Source organism: Diadema antillarum, unplaced genomic scaffold, assembly GCF_040938485.1.
Source record: "Diadema antillarum isolate AM-2024a unplaced genomic scaffold, OU_Dant_1.0 seq00000195_RagTag, whole genome shotgun sequence".
NCBI lineage: Eukaryota > Metazoa > Echinodermata > Echinoidea > Diadematoida > Diadematidae > Diadema > Diadema antillarum.
Window position 1 is genome coordinate 494,986 of NW_027271258.1, and position 26,568 is coordinate 521,553.

General features: G+C 39.4%; 1 protein-coding gene across 1 annotated transcript; it reads right to left on the reverse strand.

Moving 5' to 3' along the window:
• Positions 1-16,070: 16,070 nt before the first annotated feature.
• Positions 16,071-26,487, reverse strand: LOC139728729 (outer dynein arm-docking complex subunit 3-like). The gene is made up of 11 exons (XM_071639670.1): positions 26,406-26,487; positions 24,610-24,809; positions 23,543-23,722; positions 22,702-22,929; positions 22,103-22,225; positions 21,335-21,478; positions 20,635-20,795; positions 19,696-19,852; positions 18,844-18,999; positions 17,558-17,642; positions 16,071-16,433 (listed from the first exon to the last, which is right to left on the reverse strand). Exons 1-11 carry the CDS (start codon positions 26,485-26,487, stop codon positions 16,306-16,308), a joined length of 1,644 nt encoding a protein of 547 aa, XP_071495771.1. The 3' UTR covers positions 16,071-16,305.
• Between the last annotated feature and the right edge of the window lie 81 nt (positions 26,488-26,568).

Below are 26,568 nucleotides of genomic sequence, written 5' to 3' on the forward strand. Positions count from 1 at the left end.
TTGATTGCATAGTGTCGAACCCCGTGAGCCTTGTTAGCCTAGTGTCAGACTGATGGTCCTTTTTTGCTCAGTGTCGAACTTATGGGCTCTACGATTGGTGGGTTGTATGAATCATAGACCTTTATTCAGTGTCGAACTCTTGGGCCGTATATTATGACTCGTGAGTGCCAGTCTCATGGAATAACCCCGATCTCGTCCGATCTACCTCTCGGCATCCGACAGTCCGAGATTGCGAGAAGGCGATTTGTAAGACGTCGTCTTCTTGACTTCTTGAGTCCGAAAATTTGAAAAAGACGAGAAGTGATGTCTTCTCTTCTCGCCTTTTCGGGTCCGAGATGGAAAGAATAAGGCGAGTTTTGAGTTCCGTTTTGGTAACGTTCCGAAGGCGCGATGCCAGATCTTGTCTTCTCGATTTTTCGGGTCCGAGATCATGCAAAATACGAGATCGCATAGTCATATCACTCCTTTTGGTCTCCTTGGACCAGAGAAGTCGAGTGTAGACGAGTTCTCATATTTCACCTTCTGCCTACCTCGGAAGCTAGAAGTTCTCACCTGGGGGGCGTTTCATCAAGTTAGTCAGGGCTGACTAGTTGTCAGTCTCTGACAATCACCATGGTAACAGTCAGTGACCAGAGCATCTCAGCCAATCAAAACCAAGGATTTTGCTGAAATTGTCAGAGACTGAAAACTTGTCAGCGCTGACTAAATTGATGAAACACCCCCCTGAAACTCCGTAGTTGTCGGTCATTTCTGATTTTCATTGAATCTGATTTCACTTCGCGAGCATTAAACAAAGAATTAAATTTGCATTGCATATTATTAGGGATGTCCTCACATTTAAAATTACAGAGATGTGTATCCTAACTGTTGATCACAACAGTCTGAAAAAAAAACTCCAACTAATTTCATTAAAAGTTGGTCTAGGTGATGTGATTGCTTTGTACATGCATTTATGCATGTAATCAGGTAAATTCATTTCTCAATATGTGTTCAATTTAATTGGAATTTGGATTTAACTCTATTTTGTTTTCCCGTAGAATATCGTATAGACTGATAGAAGTATTAAGATTGTGGCACTAGCTTTTTTAAAGTTCCTAGGAGTTGTTTAAACTCAGGAAATTTGAATAATGAAAAAAGTCAGTAACAAAGAAATCTGACGAACTTTCTTTTTTTGTTCTAGGTTACGATCGCTAAGTCACTTTACTACAACCTGTTATATGAAAATGGCACTTCTGACCGCAATAGTATGTTCGTTTCCCAATTTTAATATGAGAATGTGCCAATCTGCCATCTACGAGTTTCCTTAATAAAAAATAGTGTATTCTTTGTCCATGCAATAGTGTTCATTAAGTAAAGTAAGATTTAATGGTTTTGACATAAACAATAACCAAAAAAAAAAAACGCTTGAAGATGATAATCAATGAAATATCCGATGTATGATACATCGTCATGAAAGTGAACGACACTTCCCAGAACACGATTATACCAACCGTCGTTCCGTTTCGATTGTTATGTCACGAAATGGAGCGTACTAAATTTGAATAAATGAAATATTGCGCTCGCATCATTCGGGCAGGAAGAAGTTCATAGAATGCCGCCAAAATCAGCAAAGCGGGAACGGATTTTGTTGCCAATTTGCCGAACATGAAGGATGGCCATCTGCTAAGCTCCGTGTCTTCATCTGAAAGTTGTTTACGTGTCTGCGTCAATCTTCGCAGCTCTGTTAGGTCCGTACAGATTAAAATAGAGAAACTTCATTGCCCCCCCCCCCCTCCTCCTCCTCCACTTCATGAAATCTGAAGTGGCCAATTAAGGTGGTCTTGAGATGAATGAGATGAATCGTTCTATTTCTCAAAGGGAGACATATACGCATTTTCTTGAGAATTGGGACTCATTTTTGTTAATATTGTTGTTGTTGTTGTTGTGGACTAATATCTTTCTTTTGCCTACTTCCTGGTTACTGACAACCAACTTACATTTGTCTTCGATTGTGGTCCGAATTCACGAAGATGGTACAAAATGAAATCATGGTTTAAACTATGGACAAAAACCATGGAGCGAAATCAGTCTTTTCGTCGATGCAATTATTATTTTGTAACGAAATGAACATTTCGTCCTCGAAATGATAATTTGGTTAACGAAACGGTCATTTTGTCGACGAAATGACCAATTTCGTAACGAAATATTCCGTGCGACACTTGGCGTTCCACGGTTTTTGTCCATGGTTTAAACCATGCTTTCATTTGTACCACCTTAATGAATTCGGGCCATAGGGTTTGTTTTTGTCCGTCCTTTCTTACTGATGAAGGGTAAGTCATGTGGTTTGTTTTTCTCCTTCTTATCAAAATCGCAATAATAGCCATCCAGTCGAAGGGCGAGGTTGACGTCTTATCAGAGATAAAAATTGTTATAATTTTTTTCTTTGCCAGATTATAATTGCGATATGACGTCGCCTTTGCTCTTACTTCCTCTCTCAAATCCTCTCTCTCTCTCTCTCTCTCACTATCTATCTATCTATCTATCTATCTATCTATCCCATACAAGCACTCTTCCCTTCTGTATTTATCCATCTGTCTATTTATCTATCTATCCTCTCTCTATTGATATCTCTCTGTCACACACATTCTGTCTATCTAACATCGCTCTATTATACACACACACACACTCGCTCTCTCTGCATCTATTAATCTTCTTTATTAAACCCATCTCTCTTTCTCTCTCACACACACACGCACACACACACACATGCTCTCTCTCTCTCTCTCTCTCTCTCTCTCTGTATCTATCTACTTATATATCCTTCTCTCTCTAATCCCATTTCTTTCTCTCTCTTTCTATTTGTATCGATCTCTCCGAGTCAGTGATTCTATTACACTAAGCATTGCTAAATGAAGCTGAGGGGAGGTCGTTTATTCACCAACCTGTCATCTATCTTTATGTGATCACCTTTGTAAACTATCATTCTCCATTTCCAGCAGAAACTAATATGCTACCTGCCAGAATTGGTGAAAATCAGTCATGGAGTTTTCGAGAAGAAGCTAACACTTTGTTATCATTTTATTATATTGTTTTCAAAACGCACGACGCACGACGGACGCCTGACGCCAGACGATATGATCGCGATAGCTCATTATTGAGCTTTTGGCTCAGATGAGCTAATACAAATTAGAATGGTGTATACACCATGGAATTCAAAGAAAACATACGCACACACACATAACACAAAGGCACAGCAACGCTCATGCAAGCAACAAAATTGAGCGTTAGATAGCAAAATCGTCTTTTCTCCTTTTTTGTGACTTTTTTTTTGCATGAAATGATTACGCTGCACAAGTTCTATACAGAAAATAAGAAACAATGACAAACAAACCACAACCATAATAAATGCAAGACATTAATTCTGCGTGCACTAAGTTGTGACTGGTAAACATACACCAGGACGATATATCTGCTGAGGAAGTGATAAGGGCTTTATGTGGAAATAATAATTTGCCGCGCTGTTAATGATCATAGTCACTCGCTGAATGAAAACTTAAACGGAGACCTGGGAAAAGGGCGACAGAGCGCGAAAATATGGCGGCAAACATCCCGGGAATTACAAGCGAATTGCGCCATCGTGTCCTGAAGGTATCAGACAGACAGTCAACGACTTATGAGAGAGAGAGGGGGTGGGGGTAAGGATAAGAAGATGGGCTGATGAAGTTTACAACTGTGTATTCAGAGGTTACGGGTAGCCGAAAATTGGGCAGGTGAACAATTTACGTCAACTCCACTCGGACTCTTCGAGTGGTCGCCTGTCCAATTACCGCAACCAATCGACGAGGAGGCGAGTCGTGAGAATGCGCGACAAGCGGGCTCGTTACTTTATTTCACGCGCTCCTTCACCCGAAATAGAGCGCGGTATATTATTAAAGGCGCGCTGGTCTCGCTTCCGAGCGCCAGCACGACGTTTTTCTCCTTCACTAAAAAATGCTGTCCCGTAACAAACCAATGTCTCTTTGAAATAAATAAAAATGCAATGTAAATTCTTCACTCTCGTCTTTGACGAATTCGTCATATTATCGAGATATACAGAGGGCGCCCTCCCCTTCAACATGCAGATCGATCAAAATGCCTTGTTAAGAAGTAGACGCTGTCCCCTATTTTTCTCAGTTTTTCCTCCGAAAGCGCGGAAAGAGACTAGCTAAAGGAGGCAGGCAATGCCAATCTTTCTCTTTCCAATTAAGCCGAGGTTTTGATACGCCTCTATTTCCTTCATGCGCCGTGCCATTAATTTGAGACCATCTGAAAGAAAGGCAGAAGAAAATGTGTGATGGACGGACAGCAAGACGTGCCGACCTTCTTCGGCCCGTGCAGGGCGAAATTAAGCGGAACGTTTCGGGCTCCGCCGGGTGTCACTCTCTCACCATATTACACCAGATAAATGAAGCGCGCCGCCTATACGTAGAACATCAACGATGGATTAAAGGCGCAGTGTCGTCCTCTTATATAGCAGACAAGATTTGTGACAATTACGGAGTGACAATTTAATGACTTTCTCGTTCCTTCCAAAGAAATCGGGGGGAGGGGTGAAGATAGCTTATTTGAACGAGTATTCTGACACTGTTTTTGTCATCATGATGAGATAATCATCATCACACCTCTTTTTTTTTTGTCGTCGAATTTCTTCCTTCTTCTTCTCCACTGTGGTCGTAGTTGTAGCAGGATTGCTTAACTGCTGTGATTTTCATCGTCATTGTTACCATCATTACAATACTTATCTGTATCTATGGAACATGACGTAATAAGACCTGCACATGGAATAGGTTGTCGTAGAGAGAAAATAGACACTTCAATAATTTTTTTAAAATTCAATTCATTTATTTTCATTCTTTTCTTTTTTCAACAAAATATAACACAGAATATATCAGGTATGCTATCATAGACATACATTCGATTGTGCAAAGGATTAAATTTTAATGATAGATAACAGTTAAATACATACACGCATATCGGCAAAATACAAAGTTATGCTTACAGAAAAAAACAAGAATTGAGTGGTCCACTGCAACGAACATTGTATGGATTTTACCATCACACACACACACAGTGCACACACACACACACACACACACACACACAGTGCACACACACATATACCTCGTTGTCGACAACAGCGCACACGGGTGGCTGTCATAAGCATTATTTCGGTAAATCTTTTCTAAAACAACGAAAATTATCAAATATTCATTTAAAATCAATGAGAATTTATTTGACCCCTCACTGTTAAAAGGGATCTTTATTTTATCTATCAAGGGCTACGACCTTAATGAGTGTCAGAGTCATTAGGAACTGCAGTATCGGATAATAAGCATTCCTAAATCCTAAAGGAGACAATCTATGGTTGGCTACAACAACAACAGCAACAACAACAACAACAACAACAAACAACAAGAAACAGAAGAAAGCAATATCTAAAATCCTTACAGAAACAAATCAACCAAAAAGCATAACGCAAAGAAAGAACGATTTGCAAAACAAACAGCAAAACCGATTTCAACTTCTTTGGTGCTTACGGTTTGAGCACAGGGTCGATGGAAGCTACGGCAACTGACTTAATATTTGAAATGATAAAAGAGCGCGATAATAATAACAATGATGGAGACCCAAAAGTTATTAATATATCAATTTATGCTCCCACAGGGACAGCAGCGTGAAGTGGTTACGCCAAGGTAATTGACCTCACGCGGATCTGAGGGGGGATAAAAAAGTTCTGAAAGAATCCACAATCCGGCACGAACATGAGACTCGCATAGCAGGAAACGGCGCAAAACAAAGAAACCCATTACCTCCCTCCCGTCGCGATTGTATCATCTGTAGGGAGGTAAAAATCATGATCTAATCTCTACCGAAATGCGCATCGCATCGCACGTTCCCTGTAACAAAACAAGCGGGAGAAATTAAAGGTGCATTACCACTTCTACTGCTTGTGAAATGCCCCTTCCTTCCACTGTTAGCCTGCTCAGTGGAACTACTATATCTCTTTAAAGGCTCATTTACCTCACAACTTTATGAATACACCAGTGAATGCAGTGTGTTATGAGTACATGACAAATCAGTGAAATTTTAGGAAAATCAGACAATTTGTTCAAAGTTGTGGGTTATGGTGAATCCATACCATATCTCGCCGTCATCGCTGGATGAGAGGACTGCAACAACTTGTGATGTCACCTTATAATTAGAGCAACGACAAAGAGAGAGAATTCGATAGATTCTGGTTTTTTTTCACTAGCTTAGGGGGAATGATATCTACCCTGAACAAAAAAACAAAAACAAAAATCGTCGGCTGAACATTAGGGGTGCTGTTCGTTATTCCGAATGTTCGCTATTCCGAAGGTTCGTTATTCCGAAGGTTCGTTAATCCGAAACACACAAATTCCCTATACCTAGAGGTTCGTTAATCCGAAAATGAAAAAGGGTTCGTTAATCCGAAAATTTGTATCGTTATTCCGAAGGTTCGTTATTCCGGAGATTCGTTAATCCGGAAATGAAATTCAGAATAACGAACCTTCGGAATAACGAATCTTCGGACTAAAGAGCCTTCGGAACAACGAACCTTCGGAATAACGAGCTGTAGCCAAAATTATACGGGCGTTAAGTTGCCACTAAAGCCATAGTGTTCTCATTCGCAGCCGACGATATGTCGACAGAAAGTCGAAGAAATGTGTACTTTTCATGAAAAGCGAAATTTTGTAGAATTTTCGTTATGTCTATAATATCGACGTTGTGTTTCTAGAATACGCTTTTAGTTACTTCTCTCACTGATTACGTCAACCCTGAGAGAGCACCAACTTCCGATGTCATTGTAATTTTCACAAAGTTAGTAGCAGCTCGTCTGAAATGCTGGTACTGCATGCCCCTCCAATTGATCAACACCAACTGTCATTGATATTGTATACAAGCAAGTCGCCCATGATGACGACAGATTTAAGCTCGGGAAAAAAAAAAACAAGAAAGGGGAAAAAATGCTGTAAACGCAGAGTACATAATACTATTATTGTACAATAATTGCTATTGCTCACATTATAGCTCCCTCTATGTCCGAGAAGGAAACAGGTTAGCACAAGAAAAAAAAAAAAAAAAACTTTCGTCAGACAAGGGAGACGAGCGAAGTTTCCTCAACCGCATATGTTTTTGAAGGACGTTTTTAGGCCGTTGGAAAAGGATAACGTTACGAAGAAAATTTATGGTTGACGTTCAAAATGAGAACGATGAGTTATTCCAAACACATACGTTTGATTGATTGACAAGATAATGGTAATCGCTATGTACTGTTATTATCGATGACACGACATTTGTTCCCGCGACACTTAATTGCTCATTTTCTCCAAGGATTTAAGGTTAGGGCTAGGGTTGGGATAGGGTTTTAGGTTTAGTCCGATATGAGGATTAGTATAGGATTAGAGTTAGGGTTATGTTTGTGGAAAGAATTTATGTTTGGCTTTTAACGTGCAGATATTTCAAGGGAGCAATGTCACATTACGAGCAAATGTCATGGAACTGTTATCATCATCATCGTCATCACCTGTGTTTGTTCTTGTTTTGCTTGCTTTTTTGTATGTGTGCGTGGGTGTGTGTTTGTTTGTGTATTTGTTTGTGTGTTTGGGCTTAAGTGTGTGTGAGAGAGAGAGAGAGTGTGTGTGTGTGTGCGGGCACGCGGGTGTAAATGGATACTGAGATTTGTATGGTAAGGAAACATTTTTTTTTTTTTTTTACGCACGCACACATACACCCCCATCCCACCCCACACACCGATCCGCAGAGTAAATGTCTGCTAGTGATGATGGCGCGTTTTTGCTTGACATGAAGATTTTGTTATCTTTTTTTTTTTAAGAATCAGGTGAACCAGGAGACAATTTCTGTGCAAGCTCCGTGTATTCAGGGGAAATTTCGAAATGTGGTACGATGCCACCAGCCCACAACATTGCAAATCATACATGGAGTCCTATAAAAGCCATATCACTTAACTTGGAGTTTTTCAATTCATTCGGTTAAGTTATTCTAGGGAGGTGCGAAGAGTCTCTCCCACCTCCCTGGTTATTCAATAAGATCGGACCTTGATAGAAAATTGTTGATTTTGCTAATGTGTCTCCAAAAAACAAGGAGATTATCTATCACTGTGGTTTTAACAGTGGATGTTAACTAGTGATGCTGGTGAAAAGTACAAGTCCGAAGTCGTGCTTTAACCGCGATTTGTAAGGTGTACCTGACAGGACGCCGTCGGCGGCCCGGGTCGCCGTGATGTGGAGTGCGAAGCGCCGTAATTGCTAATTCTACTATCACTGCTGCATTAATAACAATTGGCCCGTCGGTTTCGGCAGCTGACGCGCTCAGGTTAATGGAAATCGAATCCCTCCCTGTAGAGACACCAAATGAACGCAGATTTCATAGAGCGCGGGAAAAAACAGAGACAGAGTCAGAGACCAAGAAAGGGAAATAGAAAGAGAGGGAAAAATCACACACACGATTGATCTCACTATTATGCGTTTGCGGGTAATTCTCACTCCGAATCACGCCCCGTGTTCAGCTCTAATCAAAATGTTGAGACAGCAGAATGTTTTTTTTTTTCCCCCAAGTAATTGAGAGAACGGAACGGCGTGATGGAAACAGCGAGAGAGAAATGATTCGCAGGTCAAAGGTCAGTGCTCACGCCTCTACACCTGTCTTGAATAAAATTAGTGTGTTAGGTTGAACATTCGCTCAATCTTAAAGCTAAACTGCAGGGCTACGAGGTTTTGTTGTGAGTATAAATGATATACAACATATTAGGGAGGTGTGAGTACACCACCCTGAGTCCCTGCATGTATGCATGTATGTACCACACACAAACGATAATGCATATTCACACACAAAGAGTCGGTAATGGTTGCAACGAATATAGCAGCAGCAGTATTTTATTTTACAGACTGTCACCCCCTTTTATCAAATCCAAAAACTGAAAATGCAAATTTTACACCAGTTTTTCAGGTTTTCGTAAATACGAGGAAAGTTGACAAAAGACAGAATACAAATTTCAATCCTTCGAATGAATTATACCGTGTGCGTGTGTGTTTGTATTTGCGCATTTGTCTGTTTGTGTGTTGCGACAACCAATAAAAACACTTTTAGGATAGGAGGATTGCACTCGGTAAATCATCGACCAAAATGACCTCTATGATTTACTGAAAAACCGAAAGGAGAATCGGGCTTTGCTAAAATCATCTCAAATGATTTCCATATTGTATAGTTGCCATCAACATCATTTTTGTGAGAGTATGTGTCATTTTGATATTCCGTAATATCTCCTTTTTGCCCTATATTAGTAGACCTCTAGCAGTCTATTTATTGTGATTATTGTGTATCTCCTAAAGAAAATTTGAAAACGCTGGCAGTTACGCATCAAATACTTCATTCGTGATCAAGCCAAGTGAAACTTCAAAACCCGTGTTTTAAGTGTTTTTTAAAGATTTCTATAAAGTAATAATAATGGTGATATCAGGTGATTTGACACCAACAAATAACTCAGTATGGTTGTCATAATTTCTCAAAACATTACCTCTTTACACGTGACATAATATGCGATTTTTCAATCAAAATTGACGTTTATGGCGTGGTTGAGGATCAATTCGATCATTGAAATTGGTTAAACAATAACAAACAACGTTTATATCAACGAAAATTTAATGTTTATGTGCTATCAGCTGTCTAAAAGCAACATTTTGATATAAACAATGAATTAGATATACGGGCATTCAAATCTTAAATACATGTATAAAATACTTCAAGCTTCTTGAAGGCGCAAAAGAAAAAGCTCGTTTATAATGAGACAAAAGAAATCGAGGAAATTACTCAGCATAGTCTGATAATGCGTATTTTGTCTCGTACAGTATTGACATCTGCTTTTCTAACTTTGTCACTTTGCACGCGTTTATCATCAACAGGAATTAATGGGGTTGAAAACGTACACACATTAAAAAAAAAAGTTAAAACCAAGTGATGTCGCTGCTGTATAAACATGGCAACAATGATTCGCTACCTCATGCACATAATCAATTTGCGTGTAAACTGTCATGATTTATCGTCATTTGTATCAATTCGCTGAAATAAGCTCCTAAAGATCAACCCCCCCCCCCCCCAAAAAAAAAAAAAAAAAAAAGTAACGATTTTCTTTTTCTGGTTGAACTCGCTTTACCTTTAATCACACCTATACGTTCGTGTCCCACTCATCCAGTCCCCATGGCCAAGTCTGCGTGACGCTCATTCGCTGCGAATGAACCGAACCGACAGTCTAAGTCAGAGGTAGACCCACCTTGCCTTTTTACTTTCCATTCTTTTTCATCTTACTCAAAAAGGTGCCTAGATCTTTATCTCTCGTGATCTTGATGGAGCGCATTTCAAACCGGGAGCAGGTGATCGCTTTCGCGCGATTAAGCGGGACGCTTCGAGCGCCAATTGCAAACTGCAGAGCGCAAGTAAAACGTCGTGCCGATTCCGCGCCATTAGCTCAACAACTACAGCTTTCGCTGGCCAAAGCTTCATTAATTCGCGGACACTGTTTCCACGAGACTCCCGGCGCAAAACACTCCTGGAAAAAGAACAAGTCCGTCCGCATGACGTGTGTTCACGCGATTACTTTTCAAGCACTATTAGCTTCTTCAATTTGTCCTCTTTCACACCCTTCCTTACATGGATTTTAACAGGCAACTCGTATGAGAGCATCCACTGTGGTCAAGTTATCCTGTCCCTTATAAATGACGTGATGACGATTTTGGGCAGTCGACTGCAATGATGATAATAACACGCAGCCCTCCGCTCCTGCCATTAAAATTTTCTTCTGTTCATTGACTGATAAACACCTTCGGAAGTTACCGTTACTCCAGCAGAAACTCGTAATTTGCGCTAATATTGCCAATAACACATATCGACCACTGTTTCTTTAATCAGCGAAGAAGGTAAAGATTACGCATCACCAACAGCTGCTTTGCACCACAGACTTCATGGGCATTGATAATGCGACGCTCTTTTTGACCTGAGCAAAAAACAAAACAAAAACAAAAACAAAAACTAACAAACAAACAAACAAAGCAAAAAAAAAAGAGTCAAAATGTCGTATTTGCAAACTTAATCTAGAGAAAAAGCCAGCAACATAAAGCATTTGTGTTATACATGATAAAAAGATGTTTAAAGACCGTCTCTTTGATAACTCAACGTGAAAGATAACAGGCAAATCAGGGGACATTTCATGAAGCGTTTTGGTCGGATATATTTCTGACAAACTGTTACAAGCTACTGAAATCCTTGCATCTGATTGGCTGAGAACAAATTTGTTTGACAACTTGTCGGACAAAATGCTTCATGAAATGCCTCCCAGCTGAAGTCACAAACCTAGAATACGGACAGAGATGAGCGTCGCATAATAGGAACAATTCGATCACACAACAGGTTAAGCAACATAACAAGGAATACTCTTGAAGCTATGCTTGAAAGTGTCTTGCATTTTTTATCATTTTTAAAAGCAAATTTAATGACAAATGCCTCAAATTAACAAGAATGGAGATAACTCGTATTGCAATCAAACTCGGTACAAATATTATGGTGAAAAATTTGCATGATCTGCGTGACAGGTTAATGCTAAAGAGATGTATTCAATGGAAATCCAAGAGGTTCGGCGGATTGTACCTTGGCACTTATCCCTACGACACTAATTCAGACATGTTGCAGATACCGCTGCCAATTATACAAACGATATCTACTTTCTCTTTTTCGGGGGGGGGGGGGGGAAGGGGTGGTTTTAATTAAGATTTTCATTTGTCATCCAGACAGGTTGTCAGTTATTCATGTTATGATAGAGTGAACATGAACCCTGATCTCTAGTTCTGTCGGTACACTGTCATTTGAGTTGTTTACACACGAAAATGCCATGATAAATTACTCTATTTTTTGAAGAATTCAAATTCATGGATTGTTTTTTTTTTTGTGACTTTCGAGCTACGAAGTTGATACTGTTTTTTATTTGCAAGTGCTAATTGTTTCTTAATAAAGACTGTTTTACAAACTGCCTCACCCACTTCAAGTGTGGCTTATCCTCTCCCATTATCCCCCATTATAGAATAGTTTGGTTATCTCTATTCCATCTCCCTTTCTTTCATTCTGTCATTTATTTATCATTATTTTTTTTTTTTTTATCGCAAGAGACGTGAGGGTGTGGGTAGGTTATCTCCCTGCCACATGAGGGAGCTCTTGCCTTTTAGAGGTGAAATCAAACATTCTGGTGCATATCTTGAAAAATTTTCCAGTCGAAAAAGTCACAAATATGAACATTCAGAGAAAAATATGAGAAAATGTGGTATTTGTCACCCCTTGATCCGCAAGTTCGTCTTCACTGTTTATTTTTCGCCATTTATTGGGAAATTTACGGGAATTTCAGATTCGGATTCAGTCCACCACATTTGGTGGAGGGCAAAACAAGGTTAGGATGGATGATGTGTTCTGCCGATAATGATGTATATTTCGTTGTATTGATAGTTAGAAAAGAATTTAGAGTGAATGTGTGACCATGTAATCTTGTAGTTGACATCCGGCTCTATGTTCATGCAAAATTTTGCGGCGATCGCGCGATCGACGGCCGAGATATGAAGGGGGATCAAATTGACCCCCCCCCCCCCCGTAAAAACGTGGTCTCAAATAGCCCAGTTAAAATAGGGTTAAGACAAAATTTCCTTTTCCTATTACAGTGTTCATTCTTACATGAACTCTCCGACTCATCATTTTCAATAAATTAGAAAAAAATATACCATCACAATTCACATCGATGGTAAAAGAATACCGACATATTAGTAGAATGTGATTTATTTTCATTTCTCAAGCACCTTTTATTCTTTTTCTTTTTTTAGATAATAAACTATGTAAGCTATGGAAATGCCCATGTAGACGAGCAGCATAGTCGTGATACGATTTTTTTTTCTATAGATGGTGGTTTTGGCATTTATTACTGTAGGCATGTTTAATCATCACAGTTGGACGAAGTTATGTGTACTGATACGAAAATGGGGTCCATATCTCGTTGTCGGCCTGGATTGGTTTTGAGGATAGTGGAAGCAGCGGTTGTGGTAGTGATAGGTAGGCATGATCTACCATGCCAGTTGGCTAAGCAGCATGGACTCCACGTGAACACAATGCAAAGAAAGCATTCTTTCTTCATCATTTATACGGAATGCACATGTAGGATTTCAGATTTTGGTGGCAATTTTGGCAGCCATTTTGGCAATCATTTTGGCAATCATTTTAGGTGGCCATCTTGAATTAAAAACCTTCAAGGGTGCAAACGTTGCATCATCCAAATTCGAATTTAGCGCTCGAAGTATGAAAAATTCGAAACAGGACATCACCATTATTTATCTTATTCAGTTTTTCAACATTCATAAGGAAATATGTTGGAATTTGCGTGAACACGAGACACTAGAATGTATGATCGTGGTCAGTAGAGGGAGACATTTCAAATGCGTCTCAGCTCCTGGTATTCTTGCCTCGAGATTTACAGTCTTAGGACTACACATACTACATGTAGTACATTGTACCTCAATGAGTGATAGTTTACATCATTACTTATCGTCCAAAACACATATGACAGGATGGTTACAAGCAGTCACTGTTGGCTCCTTTTGTGCATCCATTTCCATTCAAACGTGCTCAAATACCAAGATAAAGGAATAACTTCAATACTGCTGGCTGATTAAAAACAAAGCAAAAACAAACAAAAGAAAATGTGTAAATGTCTATAACTAGATATTACTTCGTCAATCTACATGCTACCCTCAAGAAATGATAAACTTCAGAAAGAGAATACACTGTAAATATGTGTAAAACCAACATGCAGATATCATTGGTATTAAGAAGAATAAGCCAATGTCTCCCTTGAAATGGTGATGTTACGTGCAAACATAGTTTCCATAGAGTCGAGTGTGTGTGTGTGTGTGTGTGTGAGGGGTGGGGGATCATGAGAAGATGTGATGCTTTTTCACTTGTGTTTGTCTTCATGTAATATGACGTATCTCATTCTAAAGAGGAGAATTCATGCATTATTTCTGAAAGTGGTGTTTCATTTTGATAAAAATGAAACAAATGAATCAGTAACGATACCTTCCATCAACATTTCAGACAATGGTTTGACTTATCTCTGTACTTGACATTAGCGGTGGACTGGGGCCACTAAAAAGTGATGTTAGGCCCCAAAACTTCTATAAAGATGATCTTTTAGTGGCCCAATCAGGTAAGTAGGATTAAAATTTGTTTATTCCCACTACATTTCTTTTCAGGGCCACCACGATTTCAAATTTAAGGATTTTAATGGGCCATCTGTCGGGGGTGGGGGGGGGGGGTGGCGAGCCTTGTTTATCTATTGAAGAAAATCAAGCATAATTTCAAATCAAGGCATCCATTATCTCCCACATCAACATCTCATACAAGACAATTAACAAAATGAAGACACAGCACCAAAACTGGTCATTAAGCTTCAATAATATATTTCTCTCAAATACATTCAAACCTTTCCATATCAGTCTGCACTTAAGCTTGCAAAACAAAACCTGACTGAACAATACCTTGAAATGTAATATTTATACATCAACTAACGGTCACAATATCAATGGTGTTTTCTCTCACTAAAGCAAACGCTCTGTACACACATGTATGCTCATTTAACTCTTATATTACATCTTATATCGAGGAATCCATTCAAATTTTGGAAATCAAATACAGATTTTTACATTTTAAAAAAAAGAGTATCAAATAGAAACTAAATCTTTGTCATGATGCATAGTTCTTACAAAATGGTCTGCAAGAAATCATGTAAATTTGAATCACGTAAATATCAAAGTCAATGCAAAGGTTGTAATTCTAATAAAACCCACTTGGATAAATTAGAATGAATGTCACATGATTGAACATGCATATTGAGGAGTCAAATCATACAAGTGGCTGCATGCCAACGAGCACAATAGAATATGAATGAAATCGAAATACGGCTGTAATGGTTAAAGACATGCTTTGATAAACAATGTGGCACTGAGCAAGAATCTTGTTTGTACTGTGTGGCACAAATGACACCATACCTCAAACTTCGGATAAAAAACATTTTCCCGTTTTAAAATGAGAGATCAGTGATGTCATCTTTTTAGTAAAAAAAAAAAAAAAAATGAAAAGTGATAATACATGATCAGTTTTGATTTTCATGTAGTACAGACTGATGTAATAAATAGCATTACAGACAGCTTTAGATTCATACTTCAAATGATTCAGTTGGAAGCAGGGAATATCAGGGAATATTTCCGAAACCATGAAAACCAAGACAGTGTATATCTTGTTTTTGAGGTAACACAAACCTTTCATCAACTATTGTATTCACGTTGTTTGGTGTGACTTTTTACTGATATGTGTGTTATCAATGTACGTGCATACAACAGTGGATTCTATGATCTTTTTCTTTTCTGAAATGGACGGACAGAAGCAGTTTAATTAGCAGTGAATACATATCATAAAGATATCAAAACTTTACACAATCTTCAAATGGTATACATAAAATACAATTGGGTGAAGCTCCTCTCTCTCTCTCTTTCTCTCTCTCTCTCCCTCTCTCTCTTGCTCTCACTCTCTCACAGACAGACAGACACACACATTCATACACACACACATTCATACACACACATATACAAACAAATACTATACTCTTGTGGAGAATATTTACAAGGGTATAAAACACTCAAAACTAATTCTTACATGGTATGCACTCAAATGCATGTCAGAAATCATAATTCAAGTGTGTGATTTAAAGAACCAGATTCCACACCACCAAACACATTTCATATTTTGGGGCAGCGTCCTTACCCGAACAGATTGTAACCAAAGGCTAGGAGAAACCAAAAAGTTTGCATCCATAGTTGGTACAAAAAAATTGCAATTAGTCTCAATGGTATATCCTAGGGATTTGAGCAACATACATGGCCTAAACTGCATAGGGCAATGTGTCAAACATTGTATCTTGCATGTGTTTATGCCAGCTGATTTCAATTCCATAGGACAGCCAGGTTAGAAGCAAAGAAGTGGTGGTAGGTAGAGATGGGGAGCTGTGGTAATGTGCTTGAATAGCAGCACTCATACAAGAGAGAGGCTATGCACAGAGATATCTTATGATGGTTGTTAAGAACTTTACACAGACTGGCACAATTTTTTTTTTTTTTTTTGCCGGGTGACCCTCCAGCCTAATGTGAGTCCTCCTTCTCCTTCTCCTCCTTACTTGGTCCCCTTCTTCTTGCGGGCCCGAACCTTGTGCTTCTTGGTCTTGGAGTCAACTAGCATCTGGGCCTGCTTCTTGAGGGTGTTCCTTGTCACGATGTCCTCATCATCACCGCTATCCTCATCTGGTGAGAAGATGAGACAAGAGATGGCATGCATCACAACAGTTTGTTCACATTTGTTTTGATTTTTAGCACAAAACCAGTTCCGTAACACCTACCTATATACGCATCCAGGTTTTTATCCTACATACACCAGGTAAAATGTAGGCCTACATACACCAGGTAAAATGTAGGAACACTGAAACATTCATTAGCTTTCGAGATTTCAGGGTTAAAAGAAATTATATATTGTCAAAATCACTTTATGACTCACATTTTTCTAAAGGCAGCGTAGAGAGTTATATAAATCCCTCTGGCAGACAATGGCTACAACATTTAATAACCTCTCTTTTAAATGCTTGGGCTAGCAGGCCAATAGACAGTGTAAATCAACATGATGGCTTAATTAATCAGGCATAATCAGGATTCAAGCATGTTGAGCAAAACAAGCTGATCTTTTTGTGGATTCCTTTCTTCACATCAATGGATTCTATTCGTTCAAAGTGAAAGCATCTGAAATTCTGATCTCTCACTGAGACAAATTTCTGCCAATTATGGTACATTATGCAGGCTTCTATTGCATTCCAGAAATATTGACTGCAAAGTCCTCTCTCTTATGTAATAAGTAATACTTGTTGTAAAGACGAAGCACTGCTCCCTAAATCAATCCAACGCACACCTAGGCGGATGTTCAGAGCTAGGATGAAGTTCAAGGAGGAAATTAGCCTCTTTCACAGGCCCTCAAGCAGTCAATAGCACCAACAGTTGTGAGCAAAGAGCTAGAGAGGTGAAGCAGAGCAAGACTACCACTTCTACTGAATAATTCAGTCAATTCGTCCGATGAAATTATTCGATTTCCTCATTGGCTATCAATGCAAAACCTGTATACATGAGCTTTTTCAGAGGGCTCTCTCTTCATTGGTTGTGATTTTTGCTTCTAAACCCTACAAGCAGAATTCAGTAATTCAAAGACATAAGTGTTACAAACTTCTGATGATTTTCCAAGGAACTCTTGATGGGTCTAGGCTCTTGGTAGTGGCCTTAACTAGTCTTCCCTATCAACCCTCTGATTGCTTCTGTTACCATCACTAAGCGGGAGGGCCTTTGACAAAGACTAGGAGAAAAAAATCTGAGGGAGGTCCACTCACCATCATACACTGTGTCCCTCTGTGTGGTTGGCAACTTGATGCGTGTGTTGTGGGATGGGAGGGAGCCCTCGATGCCAGCGTGGAACTGGAGGAGTAGGGAGGAGAGAGATAGAGAGATAGACAAAATGATTATTTGCGTAAAAAGAGCTGCTGCCACTTGAAAACAATGCAATACAATGTAAGCTTATATCAACATTTGAAGACACTTTAGGCTTATGAGCTTGAGACAGGCTTGGAACTTCAGAGGAATGGTAAAGTTTTGGTTGAGATGGGGATTCAGATTTTAACTCTGCTTGAGGTGATTAGAAACCACTTATATGAAATATTGTAGAGCATACAATTCTAAGAGAAATCTAAAGTTTATTTGATAAAGATCTGCTTTGAAATGGTCGAGATATCCATAAACAAAGCGGTCCTAATGAAAGGTGGGTACCACCTTTCATTAGGACCGCTTTGTTCTACTTAATTTCGGGGTATCCCAGCCATTTCAAAACCAATTTTCATAAAATGAATTTTTAATTTTTCTTAAAATTGTATGGTCTTTTATATTGCATAGGTGGTTTCTAATCATCTCACAAAAAAATTATAACTTAATTCCCCATCTCAACCAAACTATACCATCCCTTTAAGTTGTTGTTGCTGTTGACTACAGGACATGGTGTCATCATTCTTGGAATTTGTTCACAACTGAATGGACACTCTCTATGCTCTTTCTTACAGACTCCAGAAAAGAATATTAAATTGTTCAAGGTTATGTTGGAAATAAAAATGGTTTCACAAAATTTGCAATACCTTCATTTCCTATGGAAGCATAAACATATCAAAAGGACTAACCTGTGTAAATGACCATGACTGCTTTTCATAGTCTGAATAATCATCTCATATGGATTGTATTGTTGTAGGTTAAAGATATACTTCAGAAGAAAATCATGCTCATATCCTGGCAAGATGGCTCACCAAACTATTGCAGTATGCAGACTGAAGAGCTTTAAGTGAGTGCCTCAGTTTTATTTGTCATTATTATCATTACTATCATTATCATCATTATTATCATTATTATTATTATTATTATTATTATTATTATTATTATTATTATTATTATTATTATCATTATCATTATTGTTACTATTACTATTATCATCATCATCATCATCATAATCATCATCATCATCATCATTATCACTTATAAATGAATAAATATATTCATTATTACAGTATCATCATTATCAGCAGTCAGGAAATCCAGATAGTCCTGACACTATCCCATCATGCATCATGAGCCTCACCTCTTCCTCCTCCATCTGCCTCAGAGTATCGTTGATGTCGTGGCCGTCCAGCTCCTCCATGAGTTTCAGGAGCTTCTCCTCGCAGGTTGCTAGGAGGTCCAGGACGTACTCGTCAGCCTCCACCGACAGCTGGGCCTGGGGTACATGACCCTTGTTCTGTTGGGGGGAGGTGACAGAAGTACAATGGTAACCTTCAAACATCTCGGCAAAACTACAATGAGCATCTATCTGTTGCTATGTATTTTGTCGAGCTGTGATGACAAAATTTTTTCCATCTCTTTGATATCTGCAGAGAGTCCCAGAGTATTGCTTATTTCCTGCCATTCAATCAGACCTGCATGTCCAAATTTGTAACACAAATGTGCATTTGCATCATCACCTTTTGAAGGGGGGGGGGGGGGTTGTTGATATTTGTGTTTTGGTTTATGGAGGGAACAGTCGCGTTTTTCCTACCTTCAACTTCTACTTCCTACTTTCTATATTCTACCTTTCACACTAGGATGCATCTACTCCACATATGAAGCTCTCTTCAAATGCCTCATACCTACAATTGTATGTCCACACGGTGCAGTCCAACACTGTGTTACTAAAGTCTGAGCAAATCTAGCAAAAGGGATTCTATTATATCCGAGTACCTGGAATGAAAATTGCTCTTTGTACTTCATTTCACTAAGTCTGATCATGACAGACTACTGGTAACAAATACTGTACTCTGACACTTCTGCCTGAGCCAAGTTCCAAAGGCGTCAAGATGACTAGCACTGACGACATTACTCCCAACCTCAAACATCACTCGAAAGCGAGGACTATATTGCTTAGGGGCTGACTTTTTGAGTCTTGACACCAACTCACCGCCTTGATGTGCTGAAGCTTGTCTGCCAGGTGGGCCACTCCCGCCTTGACCTGGACCAGGATCTTGCTGCACTTGTCCAGCTTGCTGGAGCACTCTTCCTGCCGCTCCTCCTCCTTCTTCAGGTGGGACTCAAACTCCTCCAGCATCCTCTGGCCACTGTTGGGTGGAGCGGGCAAGAAGTCTTATTGGGCGTCACAGACTCTTGCTAAACTCACTTATCTTCAGATATATCAAATGCATCATGGACTACTATATCATTGTCTGTTGATATTTTCATCCATAGACCATGGTCTTTCCTTAAAATATTGTATATGCCATATACTAAGTATTTAGTTTTTAAATATTTTTTTTTTCTAATTTAGTCTTCTATTTTGGATTCTAAGATTTTCGCAAATTGTGACTTCCCGACAATCTAGCAATTGTTTATATCCGCGAATGAAAAGTACAGTTATTAAATGGAGAAATGTCTGTAAGCGTGTTTGTCACATTCATATCGGGGTAAGAGTAAATATTTTTGCATGTTGTTAAACTCAAGGGTAGCATATGACTCACAAAATTTGCAAAAAAAAACACCTAGCAATATATGTGCCATACACATTACTTTTGATATGAAGCATGCTTGTTACATTGTATGTACAAAAATGTATTGTTGTTTATGCCTATATTCAAAATGTCATAAAGTATGTAGATTTAGATAAATATATGCATGGCAGGTGTTCAGTGTTTCCTTGTGAGTACAATATAGTTGGTCTTCATAATGAGATCGATACAATGAGAATTCCATTGATAACAGCTGTATGAAGCATACTACATATTATCATTATGGAAATCTTGACAATTGCTCATTTGAGATATGGTTCTTTCAGTTTTCAAGTCTGGTGTTAGTTTGGCGTTATATAGTTTGTTTCGTTAGATCTGATTACTTCCACAAGCCGTACCTGGACAGTTTGGCTTCTCCGGAGTACTTCATCTCCTCAAAATCTTTCTGGAGTCTTGCCTTCTCCTCCTTCAGCCTCACCACCTGCTTCTCGTTGGCGTCCTTCAGCTCTATCAGGTGCTGGTAGGTGGAGTTCTGGTTCTCGAACCGATTCACCACCTCCTGCAATGTCAGGAGGGACGAGGAGACAGTGTCAAAAACATGGCAAGATGATGTCTACTTTGGATAATGACTGTCACACTTGAAGGCACAGAGTTGTTTAATTTTTCCCGCTACATGCTCTCACACTCTTGAATTCACTTTGGAAGTCTTGCCCCTTGCTCACAATATACATTCACTTTTTTTTTTAATTCATTTGATTAACATGAAACAATTTACACAGCAATATGGAAGTTTATGCTCTCCAAATAATTCTACTTCATGTATCTATACATCTATGTATTTATTCATTCAATCAATTCAAATTACTTCTCTATGTATTCCACTTATCTGTCCTTCTGTTTATTCCTTCATTAATTATCTATTTGTCTAATTATTTGGTTATTCATTTGTTAACTCATTGAGGACAGGCTGATTTTGCTACAACACGCATTTCCCAAAGACATCTGCTCGGGGCTCGAGACTTGTCCTCAACGGGTTAAAACCAAATATATATGTAGTACAGGTGTGTGTGAAATCTACAGGAAGCACTTGAAACTCACAGCAAGATCAGAGACGCCCGTAGCCTCCTTCATGGCCTGGAAGGCCTCCTCAAATGTCCCGATCTTCTTCTCCTCCTCCTCCCCAGTGATGAGCTGCTTCTGTTCTGGTGTGAGCTCGTCGTGCTGGATGGAAGCTCTCTGCAACTGTGGGGCAAGGGAGGGGGTTGGAATGAGAAAGATAAAATGAGATAAGTTAGGGTCTTAGAGAAATTGGTTGATTATTTCCCCCAAAGTAAACAATCCATGTAGGAACAGACATGCATGTAGTCACAAACCTGAAGATGACACAACTTTCACAAACATTTTAGTTTGATGTGGGGAGTAGTACCACTGCTTCAATGGCAGAGAGGTTAAGTGGCACTATTGAGGTAGAGCTCCTCAGTATGGTGTTATGGTTGCTGTTACCGTCCTTGTCACTTTACAATAACAACAAAATTGTCTACTCTGCATACAAATGACACATAATGATAATACATTCATTCATCATGATAGAAATTTGCATAGGAACATTTTCACTGATTACTATTTTTCTTTCTCCTGTCAAGGACATACCGCAAAACCAGAAACACTCCTGACATGAAAGTTTCATAAACTGGAACCAACAGCCTTTTTTCGCGGCATGAACCTTTTGCAAACTGCCAATCGCATTCAATGCAATGTGTAGACAAACACTTTCGTGAATTCTGTCTTCGTGGGCAATTCAAGAAAGTGTCACGCACGCAAAAAATACTGGTTTTACATTAAATGGGTAACTATCACCCGGCTTACCCTCCTCTCAACGCGCTCTGCATGTGCCTTCTTCTCCTCGGCCTGCTTCTTGAGGACTGCCAGCGCCTCTTCCCGTTCCCGCCTCTCACGGTAAACTGTTTCCTCGTGCTTGCCAAGCTCAGCCTGCAAATCAAGGAGAATGGGATACACTGTGTATACTCCACGTTCATGAAGAAAAAGCTTAACATGACTCTAAAGGAGCGCTAGTATCTATCAGGAGCAATCAGGGACTTGGGATATTAATCACACTGTCATGTTTGAATACAAACACACTCTGCATTTTTCTGATCCTTTTTTTTCTCCAAGGGGCACCAAAAATAAAGAAACAAAAGGCATCACAATCTATGCTTACAATTTTGGAAATTCTAAGAATTACCAATATTTGTAACTGCCTTGTGCCCATGTGTGTCCACTGTAGATGGCATGCCAACATTCGAATTTTCAAACAGTCAAAAGTTACTAATCTTTCCTTCATTTTTACCTCTGTTTGCAGAGACCTGTTGCCATTCTTTGTACTGGGTGTAATCATAACATATAGTTTTACTGGCTTTTGTTGTTAGAGATTTGTTTATATACAAGTTTTTTATTTTTGCCCTGACCTTGGCTACATCACGTGCAATCTGTGCGTCCCGGTCCATGGCCTTCATCTCCGTCAGTTCCTCCTTGAGGCGGGCAATCTCGTTCTCCTCTCCGTCCAGGTCATTGCCAAAGGTCAGGCTGTCGCGGATCATCTGCTCCTTGATCTGCAGGTAGGTGCGGTTGATGTGCTCTGCCTCATGCAGCTTCAGGTTGGCCTTGTCAAGGCGATTCTCCAGTGACCTCAACGTCTGCATTGAACATCAAACAAGATTTTCTAATCATTGTTCACAATTGCTATCTTTGATAACATGTGCGTACAAGTTTCTTCTCAACATACCTTTACTGAGAATGAAATTAATGGGCAGTATTATGTACAGGTAGGTGTCAAAGGTAAAGTAAATTCCATACAATAATCCAACATAGCAAAAAATAGATCACTGTTGTTTTGTCTACACATCAAATCATCTCAAGAATGTAACTCTGATGAGCAGCCATGCACTAAAAGATGACAAACAATTCACTCAGATATCTTGGCAGGTGACTCACAGCGGTTACTATTATCAAAGGATCCCTCTAATAACTGTGCATTCTGTTCCAGGCTATTACTGTACATAGCAAAATGCTACAACCATGAGAGTACAGATCATGGCAACAAATAATCTCCATATCAGCCCATAATTTTTCAATATTAGTTATTCTTACCAATGAAACTCACAGCTAAGTGCATTCTATCAAAAGCCAATCTTATGGTGATCAGCTTCACACGACAGTCCCTCTACTGCTTTGAGATGTGACAGAAACCCAATACTATATAAATGTAAGTCACAGATTTAGAGCTGTGTGAAAATAAGTTTCGCTCACTGTAGCATCCTGAGAGGTACCAGCTGTGGTGGCCTCAGCATCCGAGGCGTCTTTGTGCATCTGGTCCAACTGGACTTCCAGTTCGTTCAGATTCTTCTCCCGCCTCTGGGTCTGGGCCGTCTCGGCGTTCAGCCGCTTCTTGGCCTCGCACAGCTTCTGGTCCATGATGACGATGGCCTCCTGCATGACAGCAACAACATGACAGGGCTCAATTACTAACATTTAAAGATCTGAAATGTGAGCACTGTCTCACAGCGATATCCACTCACTAATGCTTGAAGTGATACTAGGATGACTGCACATGTATTTGCTAAACACATCCAAGTGCTAGATGAACTAGATTATACAGCTTTACTATTAAATGGCAGCTTCTCAAACATTATGCATCTATCACTTTTCATTCAAAAGGTATCTTCCAGCATTAAACAACAACGAAAAATTACAGAAAATATAAATAAAAAGGAAGCAATACATCAAAGCACAGAGCATGTGATTACTCGATGAGAAAGCAATATCCTGATTATTGTTCTGTACATTTCTGTTCATACTGAGTGGCCCTACTGGCATGGCATTCCCTTTTGCTGGTGAAAACTTGAAAACACAAGTTCCTATTTTTTAGTTGCCTTCCCAATTGAACATTCTTACAGCCATACACTATGTAGTTGTGGAATAATTTTATACACTATGCAAACCATAACTTGTGTTATTATAATTTCTTGGAAAGAATATCCCTAACATCCTTCAATGCAAACAGCTCATATATACCTTTAACCCTTCTAGAACTGATAAGATTAGATCATAATGATGTAGCTCACATATCACAGAATTCTATCATCAAGATAACAAATCTTTCAGTTTTAACTGAAAACTGTAAATATGATGGTATGTGCACACTGTGTGTTTAGAGTCTACTAACCTCCTTTTAAATGTCAAAAAAAAGTACAATCCAAGTTTGCGCTCTTCTCTAACTGCATATCATATGCACACTTTGCATTATGCTGTGTGCTTTACACAGTGAATAAGGCTACTCACATATATATACATGTACACAGTTATGATACACATACCTTCCCAGATTTGCCACGCAAAGATGCACGCTCCACCTCCCTCTTCTTGAAGGCAATGTCCAGCACTCTGTCATCTCCAGCCTTGCTGGCCGCCAGCCGCTTGTGCAGGGTCTTGTTGTCACCGCGCAGCTTGCGGATGGCCTCCAAGTTCTGCTTGATAGTCCATTGGGAACTCTCATAGTAGGCTTTGCGATCTCCATCTGAGCACATGCAGACATGAATACATATATCTCGGATTATCAGAGAAACGAGTAAACAACTGCATCAAGTCATTGGTTCAATCCACTGATTCACAGCGCATTCACAATGGTATCCCATCAAACTCAACACAAGAAATGGAAGAATCATTAATTTGAATAACTTTGTAAATACTAGCTATATAGGCCCACAATCTACTGATAGAGTCTAGGTCTAGGTCTCGAACTAAAGCAGACCGATTCAGAGTTTACAATAAACTTTTAAGTTACAGAACCCTGTGGCAGCCAGAGGGTTGAGACTCCACAGTATTAACTGGAGTCTGGACCCTATGACTATGCTACGACCTATGTAGATGTACATGGAGAGTATGTTGACATTACATTATGATTTAGACTTCTCACAATTCTACTCAGTTCTAGGTGGACATATGACATCTTTATAGCTCTAGATTCTAACAGTTACATCTTGTACTTAGTTGTACGGTACATGTAGTGTTATTAGTGTCTAATGTTTGAGCAACAAAGCCAGTGTAGAGCAATTAATGGTGTATCGGGCGGTACTCGTGCACAACAATAAATGAAGTCTCTAAGCCCAAATTTAATAGGGCCAACAATATCGTCTCTGAAGCTACATCTGAAAGTGAAATGAAAGATATCTTCTCGTAACCTTAAAGGGATTGTTTAGTTTTGGTTGAGACCTAATTTCAGGTTTCTAACATTTTTTGGTGAGATAAAGAGAAACCTCTCATGAAATATGAAAGAGCATGTAATTCCATGAGGAATTCAACATTTGATAAAAATTGGTTTTGAAATGGCTGAGATATCCAAAACAGAGCGATTCTAATAAAGTGTGGACTGTGGGACCCACTTTTTTTTTTTTAACACAATCGTTTTGTTTTACTTTGTTTTTGGATGTTTCGGTCATTCCAAACCCAATTTTCATCAAATAAACTTTGAATTCCTATCAAAATGGTATACCGTAGTTATGGGTCAATTCGGCCTAGCGGGTAAAGTCGGCCCCCAGCGCGCGCAGTACAGCTACTTCAAGTTACTTCAAGTACTTGTACTGCGCGCGCTGGGGGCCGACTTTACCCGCTAGGCCGAGTTTACCCATAACTACGGTACTCTGTAGCATTTCATAACGTTAAGTCAAGTGTTTTATTGGTATCTCGGAAAAAGTTAAAAGCCCAATTCTCATTTCCACCAACACTGTAGGCCTATCATCCCTCTTGTAGTCTAAGTTGTTTAAGTTGTATGATGCCACCATATCCAAAACGTAGGCTTCACACACTTCACCTTGCCTTGGCCTTGTTGACGCACTAACGTGAATAGACCTTGTCAGACTCGTAGATCCTATTCTAATATTACAAACACACTCTTTATTTGAACAGATGAAAAGGAAACAAAGGCTCATGCAACCCCTCCTCTTATTTCACTTTATTGTGGAGCTCCGTAGTCCTGGCACACAAGACGCTACCCAAAACATACGGGAACAATCCACTACCTACCACCTCTTCAATCATTCTCCCTCAGTAAATACTAAAGTGCCCGTATCTCGACAAACTTAACGTGAAGAATGCCTCACTTGTTGATACTTACCCAACAGTGAGATTTTGCGTTGTAGTTCGCTTATTTGCTCCGTAATAGGAGTATTGCTATTCGTCTTGCCGACGCCCGGCATCCTGGACTATTCTTTCCTGCCAAGCTAATAATATCAATTTGACGAAGTACCGATGGAAATGTAACAAAATATACGGTCCAC

What these genes read in the sequence shown, in the direction of transcription:
- LOC139728729 (XM_071639670.1), bottom strand. Translation starts at nt 26,487, where the DNA reads ATGCCGGGCGTCGGCAAGACGAATAGCAATACTCCTATTACGGAGCAA. An exon ending in GGAGAAGCCAAACTGTCCAG is followed by an intron (nt 19,853 to 20,634) that starts GTACGGCTTGTG and finishes TCCACCCAACAG; the next exon opens with TGGCCAGAGGATGCTGGAGG. An exon ending in AGCTTCAGCACATCAAGGCG is followed by an intron (nt 19,000 to 19,695) that starts GTGAGTTGGTGT and finishes TCCCCCCAACAG; the next exon opens with AACAAGGGTCATGTACCCCA.